This window comes from Lipotes vexillifer, unplaced genomic scaffold, assembly GCF_000442215.2.
Source record: "Lipotes vexillifer unplaced genomic scaffold, Lipotes_vexillifer_v1.1 scaffold532, whole genome shotgun sequence".
Lineage (NCBI taxonomy): Eukaryota > Metazoa > Chordata > Mammalia > Artiodactyla > Lipotidae > Lipotes > Lipotes vexillifer.
This window is the reverse complement of record NW_006798027.1, coordinates 2,676,665-2,699,533: the sequence shown is the minus strand read 5'-3', so window position 1 is coordinate 2,699,533 and position 22,869 is coordinate 2,676,665. Positions and strand designations below refer to the sequence as shown.

The window sequence follows — 22,869 nt, the reverse complement described above, 5'->3', positions numbered from 1 at the left end:
AAAGAGTTTTCAAGACAGAGTGGCAAGTGCAAAGGGCCAGAGGTGAGAAAGGGCGTGATGTTCTCACAGGGAGGAAGGGCCAGCAGAGATATGGGAGGGCAGAGGGATGGAAACGAGGTGCCATAATGTCAGAGTTTTAGGCAGGGGTGGGTGTGGAGGCCTTGGAGGCCCAGCGAGGAGGTGGGTTTTATTCCTAGTGGGATGCAAAGCCACCAAAGGGCTTTAAGAAGGGTACGATCTGATTTAAAAGGACTGGCTGCTGTGTAGAGTGGATTGTTTGTGGAGGGCAAAAGTAAAGCCAGCAGAGGTGGTTAGGAGGCTTCTGCATGGTCAAGGCAAGCAAGGTTGCCGGCGAGGACTCAGGTAGAAGCCGTGGCAACAGAAGTGGATGAACTTGAGAGATATTTCGGAGGCAGATAGGGCAATTCTCCTGCTCCCTGTCCCTTGCCCTGGCTCAGGTATCAGCTGGCAGATTCTGCAGAGGGGGCTCTCCTGGGGGCTCTTGCCCTGGTCTTGCAGAGGCTGTCCCAGGCCACTCAGAGAGAAAGATCCACTAGGAAGGGCACAGCTGGAATATGCAAGCAGAGACAGCTTTCCTGGTGCTGCTGGAGGATGGGCATATGGAACTCCTCGGAAACAGGGCATGAGCTGTGAGTGTCCACAGGAAGGCGGCAGGGAATCAGCTGTGATATGGGGCAGGGTGGGCAGAAGCACGCAGTACAGCCAACCTTGCCCTCTGGTGGATATTAGTAACAATAATACGATCACTGGACTTTGTGCAAAACCCTGTGCTAACCACTTTATCTGCCATATATAACTGAATCTTCATAAACCCCCTGTCAGGTGGGTTCTGTTGTTTTACAGATGAGAACGCTGAGGTTGGGTGAAGCTAAATTTGCTCAGAGTCACAAGGCTGGGGAGTGTTGGAGCTGCGATTCAAATCCAGATCTGCTCAGGCCCTAAACCACTATATTGTCCCCACGGGGGCTGACGGCCACCTGCTTGGCCTGGGACAGAGCAATCCTCAGACCACAGTTAATGAAGCCAGGCTAAGCGATTGACACAAAAATCTATCAGAGAGCCTCGACCTTCACAGGAGAGAGAACAGTCTCCTCAGTTGTGTTCTGACTCCTTGGTGCTGCTGCTTTTTTGTTTTCAATTTTATTATATTATATTCAATGGATTTTTTTATTATTATTAATTTTTATTGGAGTATAGTTGCTTTATAATGTTGTGTTAGTTTCTGCCGTGCAGCAAAGTGAATCAGCCACAGGTATACATATATCCACACTTTTTTAGATTTCCTTCCCATTCAGGTCACTACAGAGCACTGAGTAGAGTTCCCTGTGCTATACAGTAGGTTCTCATTAGTTATGTATTTTATACATAGTAGTGTATATGTGTCCCAATCTCGCAGTTCATCCCACCACCCGCCTTCCCCTCCTTGGTAACCGTAAGTTTGTCCTCTACATCTGTGACTCTATTTCTGTTTTGCAAATAAGTTCATCTCTACCATTTCTCTAGATTCCACATGTAAGTGATATTATACAATATTTGTTTTTCTCTTTCTGACTTACTTCACTCTGTATGACAGTCTCTAGGTCCATCCACGTCTCTGCAAATGGCACTATTTTGCTCCTTTTTATGGCTGAGTAATACTCTGTTGTATGTAGGTACCACACCTTCTTTATCCGTTCCTCTGTTGATGGACACTTAGGTTGCTTCCACGTCTTGGCTATTGTGGATAGTGCTACAGTGAACATCAGGGTGCATGCATCCTTTTGAATTCTGATGTGGAGGTTCCAAAGACAGGATACTTGCTCCTTCCTAATCTCCTTCGGATAAAGTATGAGTCAGTGGGCTCAAGAATCTGAGAGCTGAATGTGTGTGAGTCAGGATATTAATAAACCCTGAACACACACAGAAACGCAGGCTGTGGTCACCTGAGACCTGGTTACCTGGAGGTTACCTGGAGAAACAAGAACTTAGGTCGGCTCTTGAACGGTAGGAAGTATTTGATTGGCTGGAGAGAAGGTAAGGATGAATGAGTGAAGGCAGGAGTGGGCATGGGGTATGATCACGGGACCCTGAGCTGTACTAGGCTCATAACAGACGATTCCTGGGGCGGAGCACTGGAGAAGGAGGGGGCCTAGGTGGGGTCAGACCAGGTTACGGGAACAATTAAAAACAAGTTTGAGGACTCAGGAGCATCCATACATTTCCCCCCCCGCCACAGCTCCCCATACCACCACTGTTTTCCTTTTCCCAAATCTTGGCTATTCATGCTGGTTTATTTTTCTAGACTCGTTTTAGAATTATTTTGCTCGTGAAGTTCTAAGACAGATTCTTTCGGAATTTCCGTTGTCATTGTACAAAATGTTTATACTTAGTAAGTTCACTTTATACTTAGAGTTGGGATCATCACACAACTGGGTCTTTCCTTTGTAAATTCTTGTCACCTGTGACGTAGGTTTTTTGAGATCTATATTTCAGAGCTATTGTACGTGGATGAGGGTGGGTTATCTTTGTCAAGTCTGAGATGATCGATTTTTGCTGTAATGAAAGCTTTTTTCTTTAAAAATCATAGCCCTTGAGATCTTTGGATGGCGTGTTAGTTGTCATACCACAGGTAGGTGCTTAGAGTTCTCTTTTTGGGCCGCTGTTAGGACTATTAAAATCCCCTCTCTCTGCCCTTTTTAGGTTTGACACCTATAGATCCAAGAAAGAGAGTGAACGTCTGGCCCAGTATTTAAACACAGTGCCCGACGGCAGGATCCTTTCTGTTGCCGTGAATGATGAAGGCTCTCGAAACTTGGACGACGTGGCCAGGAAGGCGATGACCAGATTGGGCAGCAAACACTTCCTACACCTTGGATTTAGGTATCGCCCACCAATTCCACCTCCCCAGGGCTCCAGAACACTGAAGCATCGCTACCCGAGGCTGACTTTACCTAACTTCCTTGCTCGTTTCCCCAGGCGACATCACCCTCAGTGGTGACCCTGGGGGATGCAGACATGTGATCCATCTGCATTGGACACGTTAGGGATTGTTCTTAAAGGGAGCCTGGTTTTCCTTATAAGCATCTTGCACTCTTCAAGCTCCACAGGTCTCTGTGTATATGAACTCATTCATTCAATCGGCCACTTACAAAATATTAATTGAGCATCTACTGTGTGTAAAAGCCGTGCCTCAGATGTATAGCTAATGGTCATATTCCCTTTCTTTAGCAACGGGGTCAGAACACGCCTGGGGGGATTGGCAGACATCTGTTTAGAGACCACATGAAGTGCGTCTGCCCAGCCAAGCCCCCCGCCCCCGGCAGAAGGGGCCCTTTGATGTGCTCCAGGGTGTGTTTTGTTTGCCTTGGATTGCAGCATCATGCCTGACTTTGGCATGCGCACCTGTTGGCACCAAGAGGATGCCATTTTATTTACCCCACAGTAGCCACACCTTTTAATCATGTTGAATCAGATCTCGGTTCAGTGATCTGTCCCGTAGCTATTGGAGATAGGGATGCACCTCCCTCCAGCTCTGTAGACCGTGGGCAAAATGGGGGCAGGCCAGAGCCTTTTCTGGGCTCTGAGCAAAGCAATTTTACTGCCTGGGCAGGGACAGGACTCCGGGTTCCAGGGTGCTTTTTCTGACTGCCCATGGGCTGCTCCTTCTGGAAGGGTTTGGGCAGGAAACTCAAGCAGCCAAAGATGACAGTGACACTTTAGAATTGTTAAAACCCCTTTGTTAACAAAAACCAAGGGCGCTGCTGTTTCACTGTGTTATAAGCCAAAAGGCCAGTTAGTTAATTTCCAATGGCAGGCAGAACCACAAAGGGACTGGCTACGTTGGGCCTCAGCAGAAGAAGTTCCAAGATCTAGCGTCCGATTTGGCCTGAATTTGAGTCTGGGCTGCACCTCCTGCCAGGTGACTGCACAAGTGACTCACCATCTCTTTGCAGGCTTCCTGTGTCTGTACAATGGGATATTTGAGGAGCCAGCTCAAAGGGCTCTGGGGAGGGTAAATGTGATAATATGAGCAAAATATTTGCCACTGTGTGTAGCACAGAATAAGAACTCAATAAACGTTAGCAACTATTCTCTCCTTATAAACAAGAGCCACGGAAGGATGGGTGCTGTGTTCTATAAGTGAAGGAGATAGGTAGGCAGGGATTACATTTTTACCCTTCATTTGTATAGACCCACTTTAAATGACACACTCAAAGCACCTAAAATCTGTAGAATATCTGAGACTTGCACCCATCATTTGTTCATTCACCCAGGAAGGGGCTGTTGAGCAAATATTGCCATAAGGCACTAGGGCTGGACTAGCTGTACTGAGCTCTCATGGTAAGTTCTGACCTGTCTCTGGAAGTACTGAGCTCTCGCCGGGAGGCAGACATTAAATGGGAATTGATGACGGGGCGTGAAAGAACAAGAACAGGACGGGTGAGAGGTGAAGCTGCCAAGGTGGGCACAGGAGGGACTCTTGCTTTGGGCCAAGGAGCTTGCTTTTTATGCAAATGGGTAGGCACTGAAAGATTTTAAGCAAGGGTGACACAGTCAAATCCCCAACCTCGATGAAGACTTACTTTCCAAGATAAGAGATCAAAACAAAACTAATCAAAGTTATTGAGGACCAAGACCTACTGACATCTCACAGTAAGCGAGAGGCTGGGTTAGGTACTGGGGGGAAGACGGAAACGGATAAGAAAACCTTCCCACCCTAGAGCAGTGCACGCTTCAGTGAAGAGAGGAGTGTATAACTTTCCAAAATGGTACCCCTTCTTTTTCTCCTTTGCTTCTCATCAGGAAGAAGACGTATTTCTTTCCTTCCCAAGGCCCAGTGCCGATTCCTGGGTACTCAATCACATCTGCCTGTGGCATTTTCCTCGAGATTAACTCATGAAGAGAAATAAGCTTTCTCCCTTGGAGCATGTTTCCTTGTTTTCCTAAAGGAATCAGAGCACTTGCTTCAGAACCTAATTGAGCCTGGCGGGTGGTACGTAGGTCTGTGGACTTGTTTGTTATTTGTGATTCATGCCCTGTCGACTGCCAGAATGGAGTTGCAGATGTTCACAGTCCACAAACATCAGGCCAGCCAAGTGGTTCGGAAGGCCAGGGCTTGCAGAGAAAGGCTCTTTTTCTTCTGGAGAAAGGGAAGCCCAGCCTGGAAACTAATTTCCCCAGACAGCCTCTGTGTGACACTCTGCGTCAACTCTACCTCCAGTACAGGCTCAGATGTGTGAAGAACTTTTTTGTTGTTGTTTTTTTTTTTCAGACACCCTTGGAGTTTCCTAACTGTGAAAGGGAATCCCTCGTCTTCTGTTGAAGACCACATTGAATATCACGGTAATAAATGGAGAGAGGCCAAATTCCCTCCAGTGTCCCTCTGACCAAGAGACTCGGGGGCTTTTTGAACCACCCTCCACCCTCAGAACATGGCTGATCCACCACCCAACACCCTGTTGAGTGACTAGCTGCTTAATGGCCAAGTTACATGAGTGGCAAAAGTCCATACTGATTTAAGGCCAATCACTAAGATAATATTTACATCTGCAAAGAAATTGTCATTGCTTTAATCCAAAACAAGTGACACAGGAAAGATGAGAACTGAGACAGAACCAGCAAGGGTAATATTTTGAGCTAAAAAGACGCTTGGGGGCTTCCCTGGTAGTGCAGTGGTTGGGAGTCAGCCTGCCGATGCAGGGGACACGGGTTTGTGCCCCGGTCCGGGAGGATCCCACATGCCGCGGAGCGACTGGGCCCGTGAGCCATGGCCACTGGGCCTGTGCGTCCAGAGCCTGTGCTCTGCAACGGGAGAGGCCACAACAGTGAGAGGCCCGCGTACCGCAAAAAAAAAAAAAAAAAAAAGAGATGCTTTGGGAAATTAGGACTCCACACGTTTACTGCCGAGGGCCTGGGTTCGATCCCTGGTCGGGGAACTAAGATCCCACAAGCCTTGCCATGTGGGCAAAAAAAAAAAAAAAAAAGATGCTTTGGATGGGCTGTTACCACATAGCACCAGCCTCCTCTGCCCAGGGAAGATTTCGGAAGGTACTGCCGGTTCTAATCCTGGAGGGGAATTCACATGAGAAACGATGGGTTTCCAAAGTATAGCGTTGTTGGAACACTGAGGTTAAACTTGCAAAACTGAAGCAAAAGAAGGGACAGTAAATAATCTGCTCTGGAAAGATTGGCCTGAAATTTTTCTTTTTTTAACAAAATGACTCAAGATCCATGTGTGTAGGGGCCTTTCTCTGCATTAGCATCACATCCGTCTGAATTTGGGGGTCGGTCTGGTTGCTGACGCCTCTGATCTCCTCTTTGACAGGACACCACGGCTCTGCTGCTGCCCGGGTATTCAAACTCTTCCGGACGGAGCATGGTGAGCTTTTCAATGTCTCTTCATCCAGCGAGTGGGTTCAAGGTAAGGAGTTTGGGACACCTTGGTGAAATTTCACAGGGGGCTAAAAAGGCCAGGGCTTTGAAGAACGAGGACTTTTCTTTTGCACCAATAGGACCACTTGACTGTGGCAGTGTCGACTTAGTTTGCAACTGAGAGCTGTCTTTAATTAATCAAGGCTCCGTGGTGAATAGCCCAGGGGGATGTTTCCTCTCGGGGAATACCTCTTCTGTGCCAGGCGCCGGCACTGAACAGAGAACACGTACAGGAGGAGTAGGAACCAGGCTTCAAGGAGCCCACACACACGGGGACGGGGGCACGGAAAGCAGCAATCCTCGCTGCCATCCTCAGATAATGGGTTCATGGATGGATTTCATCTTTCTCCTTTTGGCAGTAGTGAAGAATATCTATTGCTTTTATAAAATAAGATGGTCAATAAGAGGCACTTTTAGGGCTTCCCTGGTGGCGCAGTGGTTGAGAGTCCACCTGCCGATGCAGGGGACACGGGTACGTGCCCCGGTCAGGGAAGATCCCACGTGCCGCGGAGCGGCTGGGCCCGTGAGCCATGGCCGCTGAGCCTGCGCGTCCGGAGCCTGTGCTCCGCAGCGGGAGAGGCCACAACAGTGAGAGGCCCGCGTACCAAAAAAATAAAAAATAAAAAAGAGGCACTTTGAATAAAAAGGTGGGAGAGGTGGGGAAAGTTGACAGATGGTTTAGAAGCCTCTGGTACCCAGCCTGGTGAGAACCTGGACAGATGGTATTCAATTCCCATTGTGCCGACGCTGCTTGGGGGCTACACCGAGTGTGGCTGGCTCTCCTGCGCCCTGCTCGTCTGACCCTGCTCTTTGCTTTCTTCCCAGATGTGGAATGGACGGAGTGGTTTGAACATGACCAAGTGTCTTACACTAAAGGTGGGGAGAAAATTTCAGACCTCCGGGCCACTCACCCAGGGAAAATCTGCAATCGCCCCATTGATATACAGGTAACCAAATAGTTATAAAGGCTTTGTCTCGAAGAAGACTCTAGATCACAGACCTCTGTGCCATTTGAGTGGTGTGAGTCTCACGGCCCTCCTGTGACGTTGGTAAAGCCAGAGAGTACTGTTCTCATTTTAGAGACTGACATGGCAGCTGTGTATCTGCCCCAGGCTTCCCCACCAGTGAGTTTCAAAGCTAGGCCTCAGATTCTCTCCTGGTCCTATTGCTGAGTTCCTTTTCCTTCTCCCCAGCTGCTTCCAGCCACAGCTGAGGGTGCCCAGCGTGGGGTTGGGTTTGCCCTGCTCAGCTTCACTCCTCCGTTGGTCTCCTTTGGGGCCTCGAGTGCGCAGGATCTGGCCGGGACTTGGGTGCAGGCGGAGCCTGGCCCAGGTGGAGAACACCTACAGCCTTGTTCTCCACTCAGTTACTGAAAGCCGGCGTTTGCAGAATGGACGGTGTTTGCTCAGGATCTTCACTTGGAGTTAACTCTGTCCAAAGGGGACCTAGACTTTCTCAGCTGGCTCCATCATGAAAGTGTCGGGTGAATAGGCAGCCCTCACAATTCAGTCGCTCAGCTGGTAAGCTTCCGAGCTCAAAGGACCATAAGAAAGACAGAGACGTGCAAGGAAATGGAGTTTATTTCCTTATGCCTGGTCTTCTTCTAAAACAAGGTTTGGGGCCACTTAACTGTTTGATAGAGAATTAGGAGTCATTGGAGAAAGACCATCCCTGCCCATTTATCCTCTTTCAGCCAATACAAATAGCAACATTTGTACACCACCTTCTTTCAGATGATCTAACCGCAGGTCCCAGGTCATCTGACTGCCTCCATCCCTCCACCCCCTGACCCCCACGCTGAGGCAATACTTCTGCCCTCTGCCTTGCATCGTAGAGGGACTGTGGGACAAGGGACCAGTTTTCCGAGAGAGGACACTCTGTTCTGCAGTTCGCAAAGGCCAGGGAAACCTTTCTCATTGTTTGGCTAAGGCTCTCCGTTCACATGGCTCCAGCGTTACTGAGAAGGATTTACCCAGATTCAGTTACACGTTGGAGACTCTTCTTGGGTCCAACAGAATCAAAAAGTGCTGACTCCCCCAAAGCGCATACTTCCCAGATTGAATTTTAATTTTCTCTTGCAACCCTGAATGTTCCAGCTCTCATTCTGAAAGAGCCATCATTTTATTCCTCCAGTTCACTTGGCTACAGGAAGTCCAGTCTTGTACCAGCACTCCCTCCCCAAGTATTTCTGGAAATCCTCGAGGAATGCTTCCGTGCTCTGCAAATCCCTCCTGGTGTTTGCTCTGCCAGCTGCCTGGCTCCAGATCACTGTTGTTTAGAAGACCACTTCTCCATGCTAGGAAAATAGCTTTTCTTAGGCATTTCTAGCTCTCAGTAACTTTGCTCCCAGCACAGATACGGGCTCTTCCCTGAGAGTGTCAAAGCACAATTAATCCCAGGCTAACACAGTGAATGAAACTTTACTAAAGGCTTGGAGATAGCAGAAGAGACTGGAGAAAGTATACATATTTTTCCATATGTTACATATATAATCATATGTGACTGCTCGCCAGCCCCATAATCTAAGACCTGCCATGGGGACCCAACCCCAGACTCTGTAACCACCAGTCTGCCGCCATATTGCAGGGCCCAGTTTCCTTCCAACGAAAGGAGTATCCTTGACAATGAATTCCCTGAGTTCAAGGTCTCAACTATTCGAGGTCCAGAGAAGAATAAAAGACCCAACAACAGTTTTCCCCATTACCCAGAAGCTTGGGCCAGCCTTCCCGCAAAAGTGCAGCATTCTTTGACAATATTTTGCTGACCATTATAACCCCTTATTAGTTCAAAACTCTCAATTCCAGAATAAAATCTTGGCTTTCTCTTGGCAAAACAAAGGTTCCTTGAGGCAGTCATCTAAAACCATGTCACGTGCCTCCAAAAGTGAATCAAAGCTCCGCCCCTAAAGGGAAGGAGGAAGTGCTGCATCCTGGAAATGCCAGGTTCATCCCTTTTCTCCTCACCGTCAACCTTTAATCAGTAGTGGCCCCAGACTTAGCCGGAACATCTCCTTCTAGTCATAAAGGACGGTGAGGTAGAATATACTCCGGGTTTTTCTGAAGTCAGAAGAGCAAAGCCAGGCTTGTCCTATGTTTACCACAGGTGAGAAAAGCAAGATTACATCCTCTTTATAAATAGAGTGTCAGACACATCAGCCAGGAGCTAAATGCCCTAGTTAATTAACCCTCCAGAGAGACCGAAACAAAACTGAAATGCCCGTGTGCCAATTTTTGCCGCTATGGGAAATAACAGGTTACTGTGGTCACTAGCCACCTCTGGCCACCGTACAGGCCCCAGTGCACCTGAAGACACTCCAGGGCTGTGGCCGCCCCACACAAGGGGTCCCCCAGATACTTGCTCTACCCTGACGTGGTCACATCCTCTGGAGGGGGAGGGGGTGTTAAGGACATTTGTCACCTAGGCAAGATGGCGAGTTGGAAAGAAAGAGGAAATAGGACTCACACAGTCGACCTCAACTCAGGGAACTTTTTTCCAGATCTGATAGCTTGTGATTCTGCAGAATCAAAACCCAAACCACAGTCCCCTGTTCCCATGTCATCACCCTTCTTGAGGTTCTCCTGGGTTGAAATCTCTCCTCCTACCTTCTCCCTTAAAACCCACCCGTCCTTCAAGGCCAGTGGGACCTACTGGACTCACACATCCTTGGGGCTGAGACCATACCGGGCAGTCCCGTCTTCTCCCTCATCCCCGGCACAGTGGCTGGAGGTCAGTCTGGTGGTTGGAAGATGTATTTTGAAACCAGATAGCTCCTAGTTTGCATCCAGCTCTGCCACTTGTGAGCTATGTCCTATCAGCAGTGACAGGACTACAGTTAGACGTGTGAGGTGTCCAGGGCACAAAATTTAAGGTGGCACTCACTCCCAGGTCCCGACTCTGCACTCGCATCACCCCGAGAGTGAGTGCTGCCTTAAATCTTGCACCCTGGGTCATCCTCGCTAGCAATCCTGGCCATAGATATCAGTCAAGTTATTTAATTTAGTGTCTCAATTTCCTCATAATCAAAAATGGAGATAAGAATTGTTCCCTCATAGAATTATTTTGTGGATTTAATGCAACAGTACATGAAGTGTCTGACCTATAGTGAGTGCCCATAATTTTTTTATTATTTTAAAATTATTTTCCTATGTTACTGTTTATTATGATATTGCTAGTTATTTTGTAATTATTACCATGAATAACAATCACATTGTGTCTACTTAAAGTTAAGATCAAGGTTCACTGGACAGTGGTAAAGCCCTTTTTACTCTTCTTATCCAAAGCTAAGGTCGTTCTTACAGTAAGAAAAAGGAAAAAAAGAAAAGCAGCAAAACTGAGTAGATGTTTTCCTGAAATTTTTATTGGATGTTGCACCTTAAAAAATGTCCAGCTCCATTGGATGATGTTTTCAGGCTCAGTTCTCAACATTAAGGGGTGTCTTAACTGAAAAACATGCTGGCCTCGGGGGAAAAGATCCGGGGGTCAGAGGCATGGGCTTGACAGTCAGGTGACCTTGAACTTGCTTCTAAACCCCTCTGAGCCTTAGTGTTTTCCTCTAAGAGCAAGTCTGCAATGCCTGCCTCTCTGCTGCGGAGACCACCCCAGATAATGGCTGTGAGTGTGTTGCTTGCATGAAAGGGCTGAATTTTCATTCTGGCTGGACTCACATCTCCATAGCTCTCCTTCCAAGCCAAGGGCAGCAGCTATCTGCTGGGTTCAAAGCAGGGTTTCCTAAAAGTGCCCCCCACCCCGCCTTTTTAGATTGACTAAATTTTACCTTCCTATTTGCCCAGCCCTGGTCCCTTTGGTTTCTGTGCCAAAGAGGATAACAGCTGCAGCCCTTGCTCTCAATTGCAAGTCTCTGATGACAGCCACAGTCAGGATGCAGACATACCCCGGCCCTGGGATGAGCCCCAGCTGGCAGGGATCATGCCCTTCTCTGAACCCACTCCCTAAATTCTCTACCTGGCCCATCAACTCTCATCAGCTGAGACTGTGCTCTGTGCCAGGCCCTGGGCTGGATGCTGGGATCAGGGAGGGAGGCAAAACCTGGCCTTTCCAAAACCCACCAGCCACTGGAAGGAGACAGACACTGAACCAAGGGCAGTAGGCAGTAGTGCCTGAAGGCAGCAGTGGGAGGGGCTGCAAAGCACCAGCTGTATAGTTGGATGCATCCAGATTCAAATGGGCAAGTTACCCAACCTCTCTGAGCGTCAGTTTCCTAATCTGTAAAACCAGCAACAATCTCATAGACCTCATAGCCAAGAAGAGGGAATGAAATAATGTATGTAGCCCCATAATTACAAGAGGGATTCTCAAACATGACTTCCCATTGGAGTCACCTGGGCAGCCGTTAAAAGTTCTGATGCCCAGGCTGCCCCCTGGACACAATCAAATCTGAGACTCCAAAGATGGGGCCTGGGCATGAGTGTTTTTAAAGACTCCCCACAGGATGTGGAGCCACATTTAGGCACCAGTGGATTGATCATAGTGAGTCTCCAATAAATGTTGGCCACTCTTGATGGTGCTCGTGGTGGTGAGTGGTACAAGTTGTAAGAAAGCAGCCAGCACAGCTCCTAAAAGAGTGTGTGCTTGCTGTAAATGCTCCATAAAATGTTCACCAGGGCAGTCAGTCACTGCTTTGGATACCAAATACGGTAGGACCCCAGGCAAGATGTTTATCCATCCTGTGACTTCATGCTGTCTTTCTTATACAAAGTCAAGAAGGGGAAATGTCAGAATAATAACTTAAGGCCATTGTAAATAAGTTTTGCAGCAGGAACAATTTTAGACTCGTGCGTATATGTTTATAACATTAATCATCACCTTCCTTCTTTACAAAAAGAAATGACTTTGCTCTGTAATTTCCATGCTGTTCCCAGGCCATTACAGTGGATGGAGTTAACCTCACCACCGAGGTTGTCTACAAAAGAGGCCAGGATTATAGGTTTGTGTGCTATGACCAGGGCCAAGGCTGCCAGAGCTACCGTGTGCGGTTCCTCTGTGGGAAGCCTGGTAAGCAGCTCCTTGCTGGGGACAGAAAGGCAACCGTGGCTTGGTTCCTTGAGCTGCCAGCTATGCATTGGGAGTTTTGATGGCTGGGTCAGCTGCCTCTGGGCATCTCAGTGACCCTGCGCTCCTACCAAGCTCGCGATGGAGAGCACTTCTGTGACACAGGAGCCGTGGGAGGGTCCTCGGAGTTGGCAGGAGCCATCAGAGCCCCACCCTGCCCACATGCCTTTCAGGAAGGGGAAGGGCCTGGTCCAAGAAAACCAGGGTGCAGTGGACAGAGCTGACCTTCCTGCAGCCCTCCCCTGCATAGACATGCAGCTCATGGCCTCTTTGGGTGCTATTATTTTAAACCCGGTTCTCGAGGTGCTCGTTAGAAGGGATTGGAAATGGTCAGTTTGTTCTCAGGGGCACTTGGCCATCTCCAGAGGGCAGTCATTAGGGATGGAAGTTCTTTGGAGGGGAGGCTTACAGCTACTGAAAATAATAGTTGAGAGGGACTATATTTGTTTCACATCTTTTGCAAAACGGGTGTGGTGAGGCAGCCACATTTAACTCCAGCTAAGGAGTTAGTGGAAAATTCCCATGCCCAGAGCTAATGAATGGCTCTTTTCTGGTAGGGTTTTTGTTGACTTCACAAAACATGTACCAAGACTTGGATGGGGTGAGCCTGGTGATTTGGGTTTTGGATAGGCAAACCTGGCATTTACTGATTTAGGGAGGGGAAGGGAAGAGGTGGGGAGTCAGAAGTTTGCCAGGAGCAAAGCTTTGTCTCTCAGTCTCTCCTGTTTTGGGTTACAGTGAGGCCGAAACTCACTGTCACCATCGACACCAACGTGAACAGCACCATCCTGAATCTGGAAGACAATGTACAATCATGGAAGCCTGGAGATATCCTGGTCATTGCCAGTACTGATTACTCCATGTACCAGGCAGAAGAGTTCCAGGTGCTCCCCTGCAAAGCCTGTGCCTCCAAGCAGGTCAAAGTAGCAGGTAGGACATTCCCTCACCCCTCCCTAGGCCTGATGAAGCTGAAAATTGTTAGGCTTAAAGTTGACTGAAATCAAAACAAATTTGTGTCAGTCAGCTATTGCCATAATAATGCTGCATGACAAAAAAATCCTTAAAATTTCATGGCAAGCATTTATTTCTTACTCATGCATCTACAGGCTGTCTAGGGTTCAGCTTCTCCACACTAAACTTGGCTCCAGGCTGAGAGTTGGGTTCAGGTCAGCTCCATGTGAGTCTCATTCTTCCCAGGACATACTCTTCTCATGGGGGAGAAGTGAGCCGAAACATGGGAGGACTCTTAAGGCCTTGCGGTCAGAACTAGCACCCTTTGACACCCACTTTCCATTGACCAAAACGGATCACATGGTCCAACTCAACATGAATGGGGAACTCTATTTTTCCCATTAAGATAGAAGGGAGGGAATGAACATTTGCTAGGCAATAATTAACCTACCACAAAATTTTAAATCTCTTCTTTCTGTAGCTTTCACATTTTCCTTTTTCTTCTCCTAAATCTTGACTTCAGTGCCCTGTCATTTATGTTGTGTGAGGTTACTGGAATTACAGATCGTTAGAGGTAAAAGAGACCTCAAGTATAGTCCAGGTCAATTATTCTTAGTTGGGGGAATTATGTATCAGTCAGAGTTATTTGTTGTAAGCAACAGAATCCAACTTGACTATCTTAAACAAAAAAACGAATTCATTGAGTTCTATTCAATTTAGAGAACTAAGTGAAAGCTGCGTGGCCCAGCTGCAATAAAGGACCAGGAACAGGGCAGCTTCAGGGGTCTGGGTAGCAGGAACGAATGGGCAGCATCCTTAAGACATCACTGTTTGTACATTCTGGGACATGGTGCTCAAAATTTACCTTCCAGGGAGATGGCACTGATTGGGCTGGTGTCTCATGTGCTCACCCTCTGGGTAGGGCACCTTCAGTGACTGTCCTTCTAAGACTGCATTGCATGGACAGAGTCGCTCCCCAAAGCAAAATTGGGATGTATTACCAGAGAAAGGAGAATCAATACTGGACATTAAAAATATCAGCTGCTATATGTGGAATCTAAAAAAAAGGTACAAATGAACTTATCTACAAAACAAAGAGAGTTACAGATATAGAAAACAAACTTATGGTTACCAGGGGGTAAAGCGGGGGTAGGGATGAATTTGAAGATTGGAATTAACATATATACACACTACTATATATAAAATGGGTAACTAATAAAGACCTACTTGTATAGCACAGGGAACTCTATTAATACTCTGTAATGGCCTCTATGGGAAAAGAATCTAAAAAAGAGTAGATATATGTATATGCGTAACTGAATCACTTTGCTGTACACTTGAAACTAACACAGCACTGTAAATCAACTATACGCCAATAAAAATTAAAGAAAACAAAAATTGGCTGCCACAGAACCATTGCACCTGCAGAAGTATTAGAATTTGGGGGTAAAGGAAGACTATGAATTGAGAAAGCATTACCAATATATTCAGAGTATCTATTATTTTGGAAATAAAACTACAAAAGGTAAAATTCAACAGAATCTTTTTGGCTAGTGGAAGTGTGCTTGAGAAAGAATTTGGGGGCACAAAGGTTTAAAAAAGTGAGAACCTGTGATGGAGTCCAACGCCATTATTTTATTCATGGGGATGGGGACCCTGGAGGGCATCTAGCTGAGGCAGTCCACAAATGCTGCAGCTGTGATCCTGGGGCACCAACTCTAGACTCAGAACTGCAAAAGGAAGGCTGTAACTGTTTCCAGAGACGGTGATGTGGTGGGTGTGGCGAGAGAGAGGGAAGGAGGCAGCAGTTTGTGGGCAGAGGCTGAGATGACCAAACATTTGTTCCTTGACAAGGTAACAGAATGATACCTTAAATGATAATTTGTTTGAAACCCCTACGTTCTTCAAAAAAGGTTTCGGGGTCTCTTAGAATGAACACAAGTCCAGGTAGATCTTCATCCAGGGGAAAAGAAAAAAAACAAGCAGAGTGAAAGATACATGTCTAAGTAATGAAAGACTGATGGATGGAGAATAAAGTCAGCAGAAAGGGGGGTGGGAAATGAAGTTAGCAGAAGCTACTGAAATAGACCATAAAATGTATCTCTGAGCTTCCTGGCAGCCAGAGCAGAGAAAGGAACTTCACAAATTACTTAACTAATATTGTCTAATACAAGGAAGGTGACCAGAAGCCAAGAGAGGCAACTTTCCCTTAGCTCTGGGCTACTGGGGAATCTGTCATAGGGGCTTTCACGTGATGGATACTGCACAACAACGTGAACCGTCACCTTGGAAACTGTTTGATGCAAAGATGCTCTCTGTGTGTGGCTATCTACGGTTTGATTTATCACGTTAGACGGAGGGTCATGCTGTTTGTCACGTTTTCTGAAGACATTTTGAGGAAGACTTTTTTTTTTTGGTAGAGGCAAAATCGTTCAAAGAGGATTCACATTCTAGGAATGGCAGTTATTAGCCAAAGGACGTTAGACAATTATGTAACTTCCCTTTGCCTCTGTTTTCTCATGTATAAAATGGGGATAATAATCACAACTAATTCAAAGGGCTGTTGTGAAGATTAAAGGAGTTAAAGAGATACTTAAAATAGTGCCTGGCAGGTGGTACGTGCTCCATTAGTGTTAGCTGTTACTAGTAGTAGTATTAGGCGCAATAGTTTAGCAACTAACCTTAAGGATGGAAAGGAAGGAAGGGGCATGAACCACAGGCCAGTGGTTGAAACCTGTATATTTTATAGCTTATCGATTCTGGGGACATGCAGTTTAAAGGAAGTTATAGAGGGAGAGAAGCAAGCCATTTCTGTCATTATTAGTGACAGACACACGAGGTCTGCCAGGCCTGCAGTTGTCTACGTGTCCTGATGCTTCTGGGTGTGGAGGCTCTTCCTGTGAATGTGCATGCCCCACCCTCCCTCCACCCTCAGACTGGACAGGCATCCTCACTCCTCCATCACAAGGACACCCGCAGGGAGGTGGCAAGGAGCAGGTCATCATGTATTCAACAAACAAAGAACACATAGTCTATGCCAGGCAATGCTCCAGGCTTTGGGAAGCCATGGTGAACCACATAGACAAGTCCTCTGCCCTTAGGCAGCTGTGAAAATGCATATCCAGCAAAGAATCATCCCAATAAAAACGAGATCCCAAATGTGAGAAAGGCCATGGAAGAGGAAGATGGGGGATTGATGGGAGCATCGGAAACCGGGGTTTGGCAAAGGCGCGGAAGACTCCCCAGAGGAATTAATGATTGAGCAGAGAGGTAACCAGGAAAGAGGGGAGGGGCAGCAAAGACCCTGTGCCGGGCAATGCTCCAGCTCCAGAAGAAGACCCAGGTAGCTTGAGAGGGAAACGGGGGGCTGGAGGAAGCGGAGACCCCAAATGGCACCTTGGGGCTTTCTTCTGAGTACAATGGCTTATTAGACTTCCTAGACCCCCACTTACAGGACAGCACCAAGCGAAGCAATTCCTAGTGAGTGTTGGACCCTTGGGTCTTCACTGGGTGTCTTCTGTGTCTCCTGAGGACAATACATGTGGACAGGCCTTCTGGGATGCCAGGTGTCCTCTGGGACTCTTGTCAGGAGTGGCATTCAGACCGTTTGAGGGGATGTCACTGCTACGTTAAATCTTATTTCCCACCCTCCCATCCCCTGATCACACTTGCACTTTTGAAGCCTACTTTATTTCTTCAGTGATAGTGTTTTTTTTGTTTTTTGTTTTTTCCGGTACGCAGACCTCTCACTGTTGTAGCCTCTCCCGTTGCGGAGCACAGGCTCCGGACGCGCAGGCTCAGCGGCCATGGCTCACGGGCCCAGCCTAAGTGACCCATGGAGCTGAGGCTGCCCTTGTGGCTTCTGGGAGGGTGAAAGCTTGCCTTGAAGGCCTTGCCTGCAGGGAGGTAGGAGGAGGGGCACCCCTGGGAGAGGCACTTTGTTCACACCGGCCCTCATCTGCACCTCATTGTTGAGCACCCTAGGCCTGGAGGGGAAATTTCACCTTGAGCAGGTCCTAATAGGGCAGCGGTGTGTGCCAAGAGTGACCCTGAGAATGAGGAACCCATGCGATCCTGGGGCACGCCCGCCTCGCCCAACGGCGTGGTTTGGGTGTGAGCAGGTGGCAATGTTTGGCCAACAGTTCCAGGGGCTTCATGAGGGCTGTGCAGGCTGGACAGAGGGTGAGATGGGGCTGCTCTGGGTCCTGAGTACCGAGGGAGGAAGGGGTAAGTGGAGAAGATGATGCATCCCCCTCAGGACCCTCCAAACGCCCCTGGTTTAGGACTGCCTGTGTCTGTATCTCCAGCAGCCCCCCAACCCTGCTGAGCCCCTCCCTCATTAAAGTTACTAGGCTCAGAGTGGACCACCTTGCTCAGAAGCTTTAGGGCTTACGCCTCCTGGTGGACAGCATCGGAAAAGCCCCAGGGAGGGGTATCTGTGATGTGTGTGTGTGTGTGTGTGTGTGTGTGTGTGTGTGTGTGTGTGTCTTTCTGTTTGTCTGGCTGTCCGAGGGAGGCTCACATTTCTCCTCTTCAGCTCCAAGCCCATTCTCTGGCCCTCCATCCCCCACTGACACGGAGCAAGGACTCCACGCGCTTTGTTCTTTTCCAAAACTGTGCCCCCATCCAATTACCAATCCGTGTTCTCCCCAGGCTGGCTGCAGAGAGGGACACAGCCCCCCTGGATCCTCCTTCCTCACTGCCCCCAAATTCCAGTAAACAGGCCTTTTTGCATAACGATTTTCTGACGAGAAACAGATGGGGGTAACAAAGTCATGAAAATGTGTGAATCATCTAAAAAAATATTTCAAAGTTTTGCCAACCACAGTGTGATTTTCAACACCTCCCGACATGGCAATTAGAAATCTCCTCTTTATGATTCTTAAGCTGAATCTTATGTAATGGTTTAAAATAAATACATCCTTCGTCAGAAAAAAAAAAAGAAAGAAAGAAAAAAGAAATCTCAATTTTCTACCCTATTTTCATTCTCAACTTCCCACTTTGTTTATAAGCCCCCCATCACACACTTTTAAGTACTACTACTAATTAGTATTAACATTGTTTGAGTTTCCCATGATATGCTAAAGCACTTTACATAAACCAACTTGCTTACTCTTCATGACAACGTGACAAGGCGGGTGCTACTGTTTTCTCCATGACATAGATGAGGAAACTGATGTCCATGGAAATTAAACATCTAGACTCATGGTAGTCAGCAGCCACATGTGGCTGTATAAATTTAATTGAAACTAATAAAATTAAAAATTCCGTTCCTCAGTCCTGCAGGGCAGATTTCAAGAGTTCACTGGCCACATGTGGCTAGTGGCTACCATATCGGACAACACGGAATAGAGCATTTCCATTATCTCCGAACTTTCTAGTGAGGGCTGCTGGTATAGGCCAAGCAAGTCTACTTAGTCGATCTAAGCCGGGATTCAAACTCAGAGCTCTCTGGCTCGAAGGTGATGTGTTCTGCTTCATGCTCCCCCCAGGAGGGACCCTGTTCCCAACATCTTCTCTCAAAGATGACTGGACTGGAGGAGGGATCTGGGAGCTCTGTAGTGTAAATTTGCCTTTCTGGGACCCTCCAGACTAAGTCCCTCTGGGCTTGTCCTCGTGGTCTGAGAAGGGCAGACCTCACTGCCCCCTCCTGCAGAAACCCTGGGCCCTGCTGGGTCTGAGCCACACGTACAGGGGTCTGTTTCTCCCACTGGAAGATCCTTGATGTTTTACCCTTCTCGACCCCAGAGTGTTCAGTGCCGTGCTTGCCCTGTAGAGAGGGCTCGGAAGAGGGCGGACTGTGGAACCGGGCCAGTCGTAGGATGAACACTTGGAAGGGTCGATGTTTTATTCCTGTGCGGGGCAACTGTGCAGAGTCCTCTGCATCCCACACCTTCCCCACCCCTCATCTGTGCTCATGGCCCTTGTGGATTATTCAGGACAAATCTGGCTTGGCGGCGTCTGCTATCCCCTGGTTGGCCTTCCTGTATCAGAGCCTGGAGACAGAAGGGAGGGGTGAAGGCCGTGTGGGAGAATTCCACAGACAGGGTGGGATGCTGGGAAAGCGGGGTGCACAGCTTCCCTGGGATAGTGGCCTGGGAGTGGGCTGTAAATGCAGCAACGGGACAGATAAACTGGCTGTAAGGTTTGTAAAATCCTGATAGGGAGCCCCACATAGGGGAAGGAGGCGGTGGGACCGGAATATTCTTTCAGCTCTCAGTCTGTCTTACTGAGTCTGCTCCCAGGAGTCTAATCAGCACAGTTGTCCATCTACCTGGAAGTCACCCCTAACCCCTGGCTGCTTTTCCCCGTGGAACAAAGAAAGCTGTCGAACCTGTTATCTTCCCTCCCAATCATTATAGGCGTGAAGCTAGCGGTGGGAGCCCTGCGTTCCAGCCTTCACTTGGGGACAGCTGCATGGGTCACTTCTGTCACACTAGCCCCCTACCGTGCCCTTGGGGCTGTTCCAGGCACATTCCATGGATTAACTCATTTCACAACCATAGCTACCTTTCGAGATATGTGCTATTGTTATCTCCATTTTATAGATAAAGGGTCTGAGGTTCAGGAGCTTAAATAATGTGTTCAGGGACTCACGGCTATGATCTGAGTCAGAATCCCACCCGGACAGCCTGGCTGCAGAGCCACAGTCCTCCGCATCTGTCCCACCTTTCCACTTGTGTTGAGACTGGATCCCCGAGGAAGGCCCTCTGGCCACCCACAGGAACAGAAGCCTCTGATCAGCACCCTGCCTGGCCACCACTTTTTTTTTTTTGTCACGTCACACAGCATGTGGGATTTTAGTCCCCGACCAGGGATCGAACCCGCGTGCCCTGCATTGGAAGCTCAGTGTCTTAAACACTGGAACCTCCAGGGAAGTCCCTGGATGCCATATTTTACGGGGGGATGCTGACAAATTGAGAGGAGCCTCCTGAACTCTGAAATGCGTACACTTTGAGGGATGGTTGGAAATCTGGAGATGCATAGCCTAGAGATGGGGAGGCTTGGCCTGGTTTCCTGGCTCTCCGAAGCACCGTGGAGACCCCAAGATGCAAAGGCTAATGCTGAGGGTAGTCGGGGAAGACTTCACTGAGAAGGAGCCATCAGAGCTGGATCTTGAGGGACAAGGTGATTTGCTCCATGGACAAATGGAGGAGGCTGTCCCAACTAGAGAGAGCAGCTTCGATAAAAGCTCTGAGATGTAAACGAGCAGAAGCTTGCTCGGGGAATGATGGGTGGTCGGGTCTGGCTGGAGCAGAAGGGGACGTGTGGGAGTGATGGTGGGTAAGCCCACAAGAATTTGGGTTTTACTCTGTCCATCCTGCGGGCAGCTAGACAGCTCCTGTGCCCCCCGGAGCTGCATGGGAAGCTCCTTTCCTGCGCCTCTGGCTGGTAGGACGGAGCTTGCTGCTCCCTGTAGCCTCCTCTGTAACGTGCTGAGCCCTGGGTGGCGGGGCTCGGGGGGACATCCTTTTGGGAAGCAGGCTCTATACTGTGCCTCTCGGGACCAGACCCTCAGGCCCCCATCACTTGCTTTAGCAAGTTCACCTCTGAACTGCCTCTAGGGCACTGGCAGGCAGCGCTTGCTTCTGCACCCCAAGAACGGTCCCGGGTGGCTTTGCTCGGTTGAGGAAGCCTTTGGAAGTTTTTCTGGGTGCTGCCAGGAGAGCTGTTCATTGGGGGGTCCACTAGTGAAGAGGTCTGGGTCCACTGTGCCCAGTGGCATGAGGCCCGGAAGACCAGGAGCCTGCAAGTACTTGGGGAAAGATGCCCAGCTCTGGGAAAAAAGAAGGGTCCATTTCCACTGACCCACTTACCTTCAGGGAGTGTTCTGAGCTGGGTGGTTCGGGAGATTAGGGAAAGCGGGGTTGGGGGGGGTGCCTCCGAGCACAGCCTGCCTATCGGGATCCTGCGTGGGGAAGCAGGGGCCGGGCTCCAGGACCTCGGCTGTGCTTTAGTCACTGGGAGGGACCCAAGCAGAGCATGACCTTGGAGCAGACACAGGTGGCTCCTGAACTGGAGGCCGCCTGCTGACTACCCTCTGGCAGCAGGTCCTCCCCGAGAGAGAGGGAAGGCAGTGCACCCCCAGTGGCTGTCATGAGAGATCACTGCTGCCTGGACGTAGGTGACATGCTCAGCCCTCGAAGTCAGAGTCAAGGGTCCACGGAGAGTAAAGAGGTACTGGAAAGACAGGTGTCACGTTTCATGTGCTTATGGCGAAGGTCCAGGCTCATGGCACTCACTGGGTCTCAGAGCCAGAGCCTGGTGGTGAAGAGAAAGTGCCCCTAGCACCAGTCATAAGGGCTTGAAAGGGCATCCTTTCCTGGGGGCCGTGCCCCCCCATTCTCGCCCCATCTCCACCAGGCTGGCCCTGAGCACCGCCTGCCTTCCATTTCCTCAAATGTGAAGTTAGGGAGCTGGCCTAAGTGATGGCAGAAAGCCATTCTGGGTCCTTCCAGGTCTGACTGTCTATCCTTAGATACAATTATGATCAATGCTCAGTATATCAGTCACTGGACTTGGGGTGTTCAGAGCTGGCATGCATGGGAGTCTGTTTCCTTATCAGCATCAGACGCTGCTCTGGGTGCAGCTTTCTGTCCAGCTGGGGTCACTCAGAACCCAGGGCACAGCTCTTTTTGCAGAAGACCCTAACCTCCCCCCAACCCGAGCGCCTTGTAACTGGCTGCTTGTAAAGGCCCCAGAGCCAATGGGCGGAGGACGAGCCAGGGATGGGAGAGAGGCTCCTGCGTGGGTGCTAGAGGGGACTCTGCTTCTGGACTTTAAAACTGGACAGACTCGTGGCCCTGTGACCCAAACCAGAAGCCACAGTGGGATGTGCTGGAGGATGAGGCACCAGTATTCTGCAGCACTAACTTGTTTTAAACTCTTTCCACTGGTTGATGTCAGGACCCTGAATGAGACTGAAGAGCCTGACAGCCCCTATCCGTGGCATCCCTTTGACAGGGGACACAGACCTTTGGCTCAGGGGATAACAGTAAATTCCAGTAAATGGGCTCTTTGAAAAGTTAATTTTTTTCTATTACCTGAGACTTTTTAAAAGAAGGACTCTGTTACAGACTGACTAACAGCCCTCAAAGGTGTCCATGTGCTAATCTTTGGCAACTGGGAATGTGTTACCTTATGTGGCAAAACGGACTTTGCAGATGTGATTAAGACTCACGAGATAGGAGGTGAACCTGGATTATCTGGGTGGGTTCAGTAGAATCAAAACGGTCCTTAGGCTTCCCTGGTGGCGCAGTGGTTGAGAGTCCGCCTGCCGATGCAGGGGACACGGGTTCGTGCCCCGGTCCGGGAAGATCCCACATGCCGCGGAGCGGCTGGGCCCATGAGCCATGGCCGCTGAGCCTGTGCTCTGCAACGGGAGAGGCCACAACAGTGAGAGGCCCGTGTACCGCA

At 48.9% G+C, this 22,869-nt stretch overlaps 1 protein-coding gene across 1 annotated transcript in view; it reads left to right on the top strand.

Annotated features, from left to right (window-relative positions):
• CEMIP (cell migration inducing hyaluronidase 1) overlaps positions 1-22,869 on the top strand; it is a 72,222-nt gene that overhangs the window by 6,134 nt on the left and 43,219 nt on the right. Inside the window, exons 4-9 of the mRNA XM_007470083.1 lie at positions 2,701-2,880; positions 5,273-5,343; positions 6,326-6,421; positions 7,258-7,379; positions 12,312-12,444; positions 13,240-13,431. Coding sequence (XP_007470145.1) covers positions 2,701-2,880; positions 5,273-5,343; positions 6,326-6,421; positions 7,258-7,379; positions 12,312-12,444; positions 13,240-13,431 — 794 coding nt within the window. The remainder of the gene's footprint in view (positions 1-2,700; positions 2,881-5,272; positions 5,344-6,325; positions 6,422-7,257; positions 7,380-12,311; positions 12,445-13,239; positions 13,432-22,869) is intronic.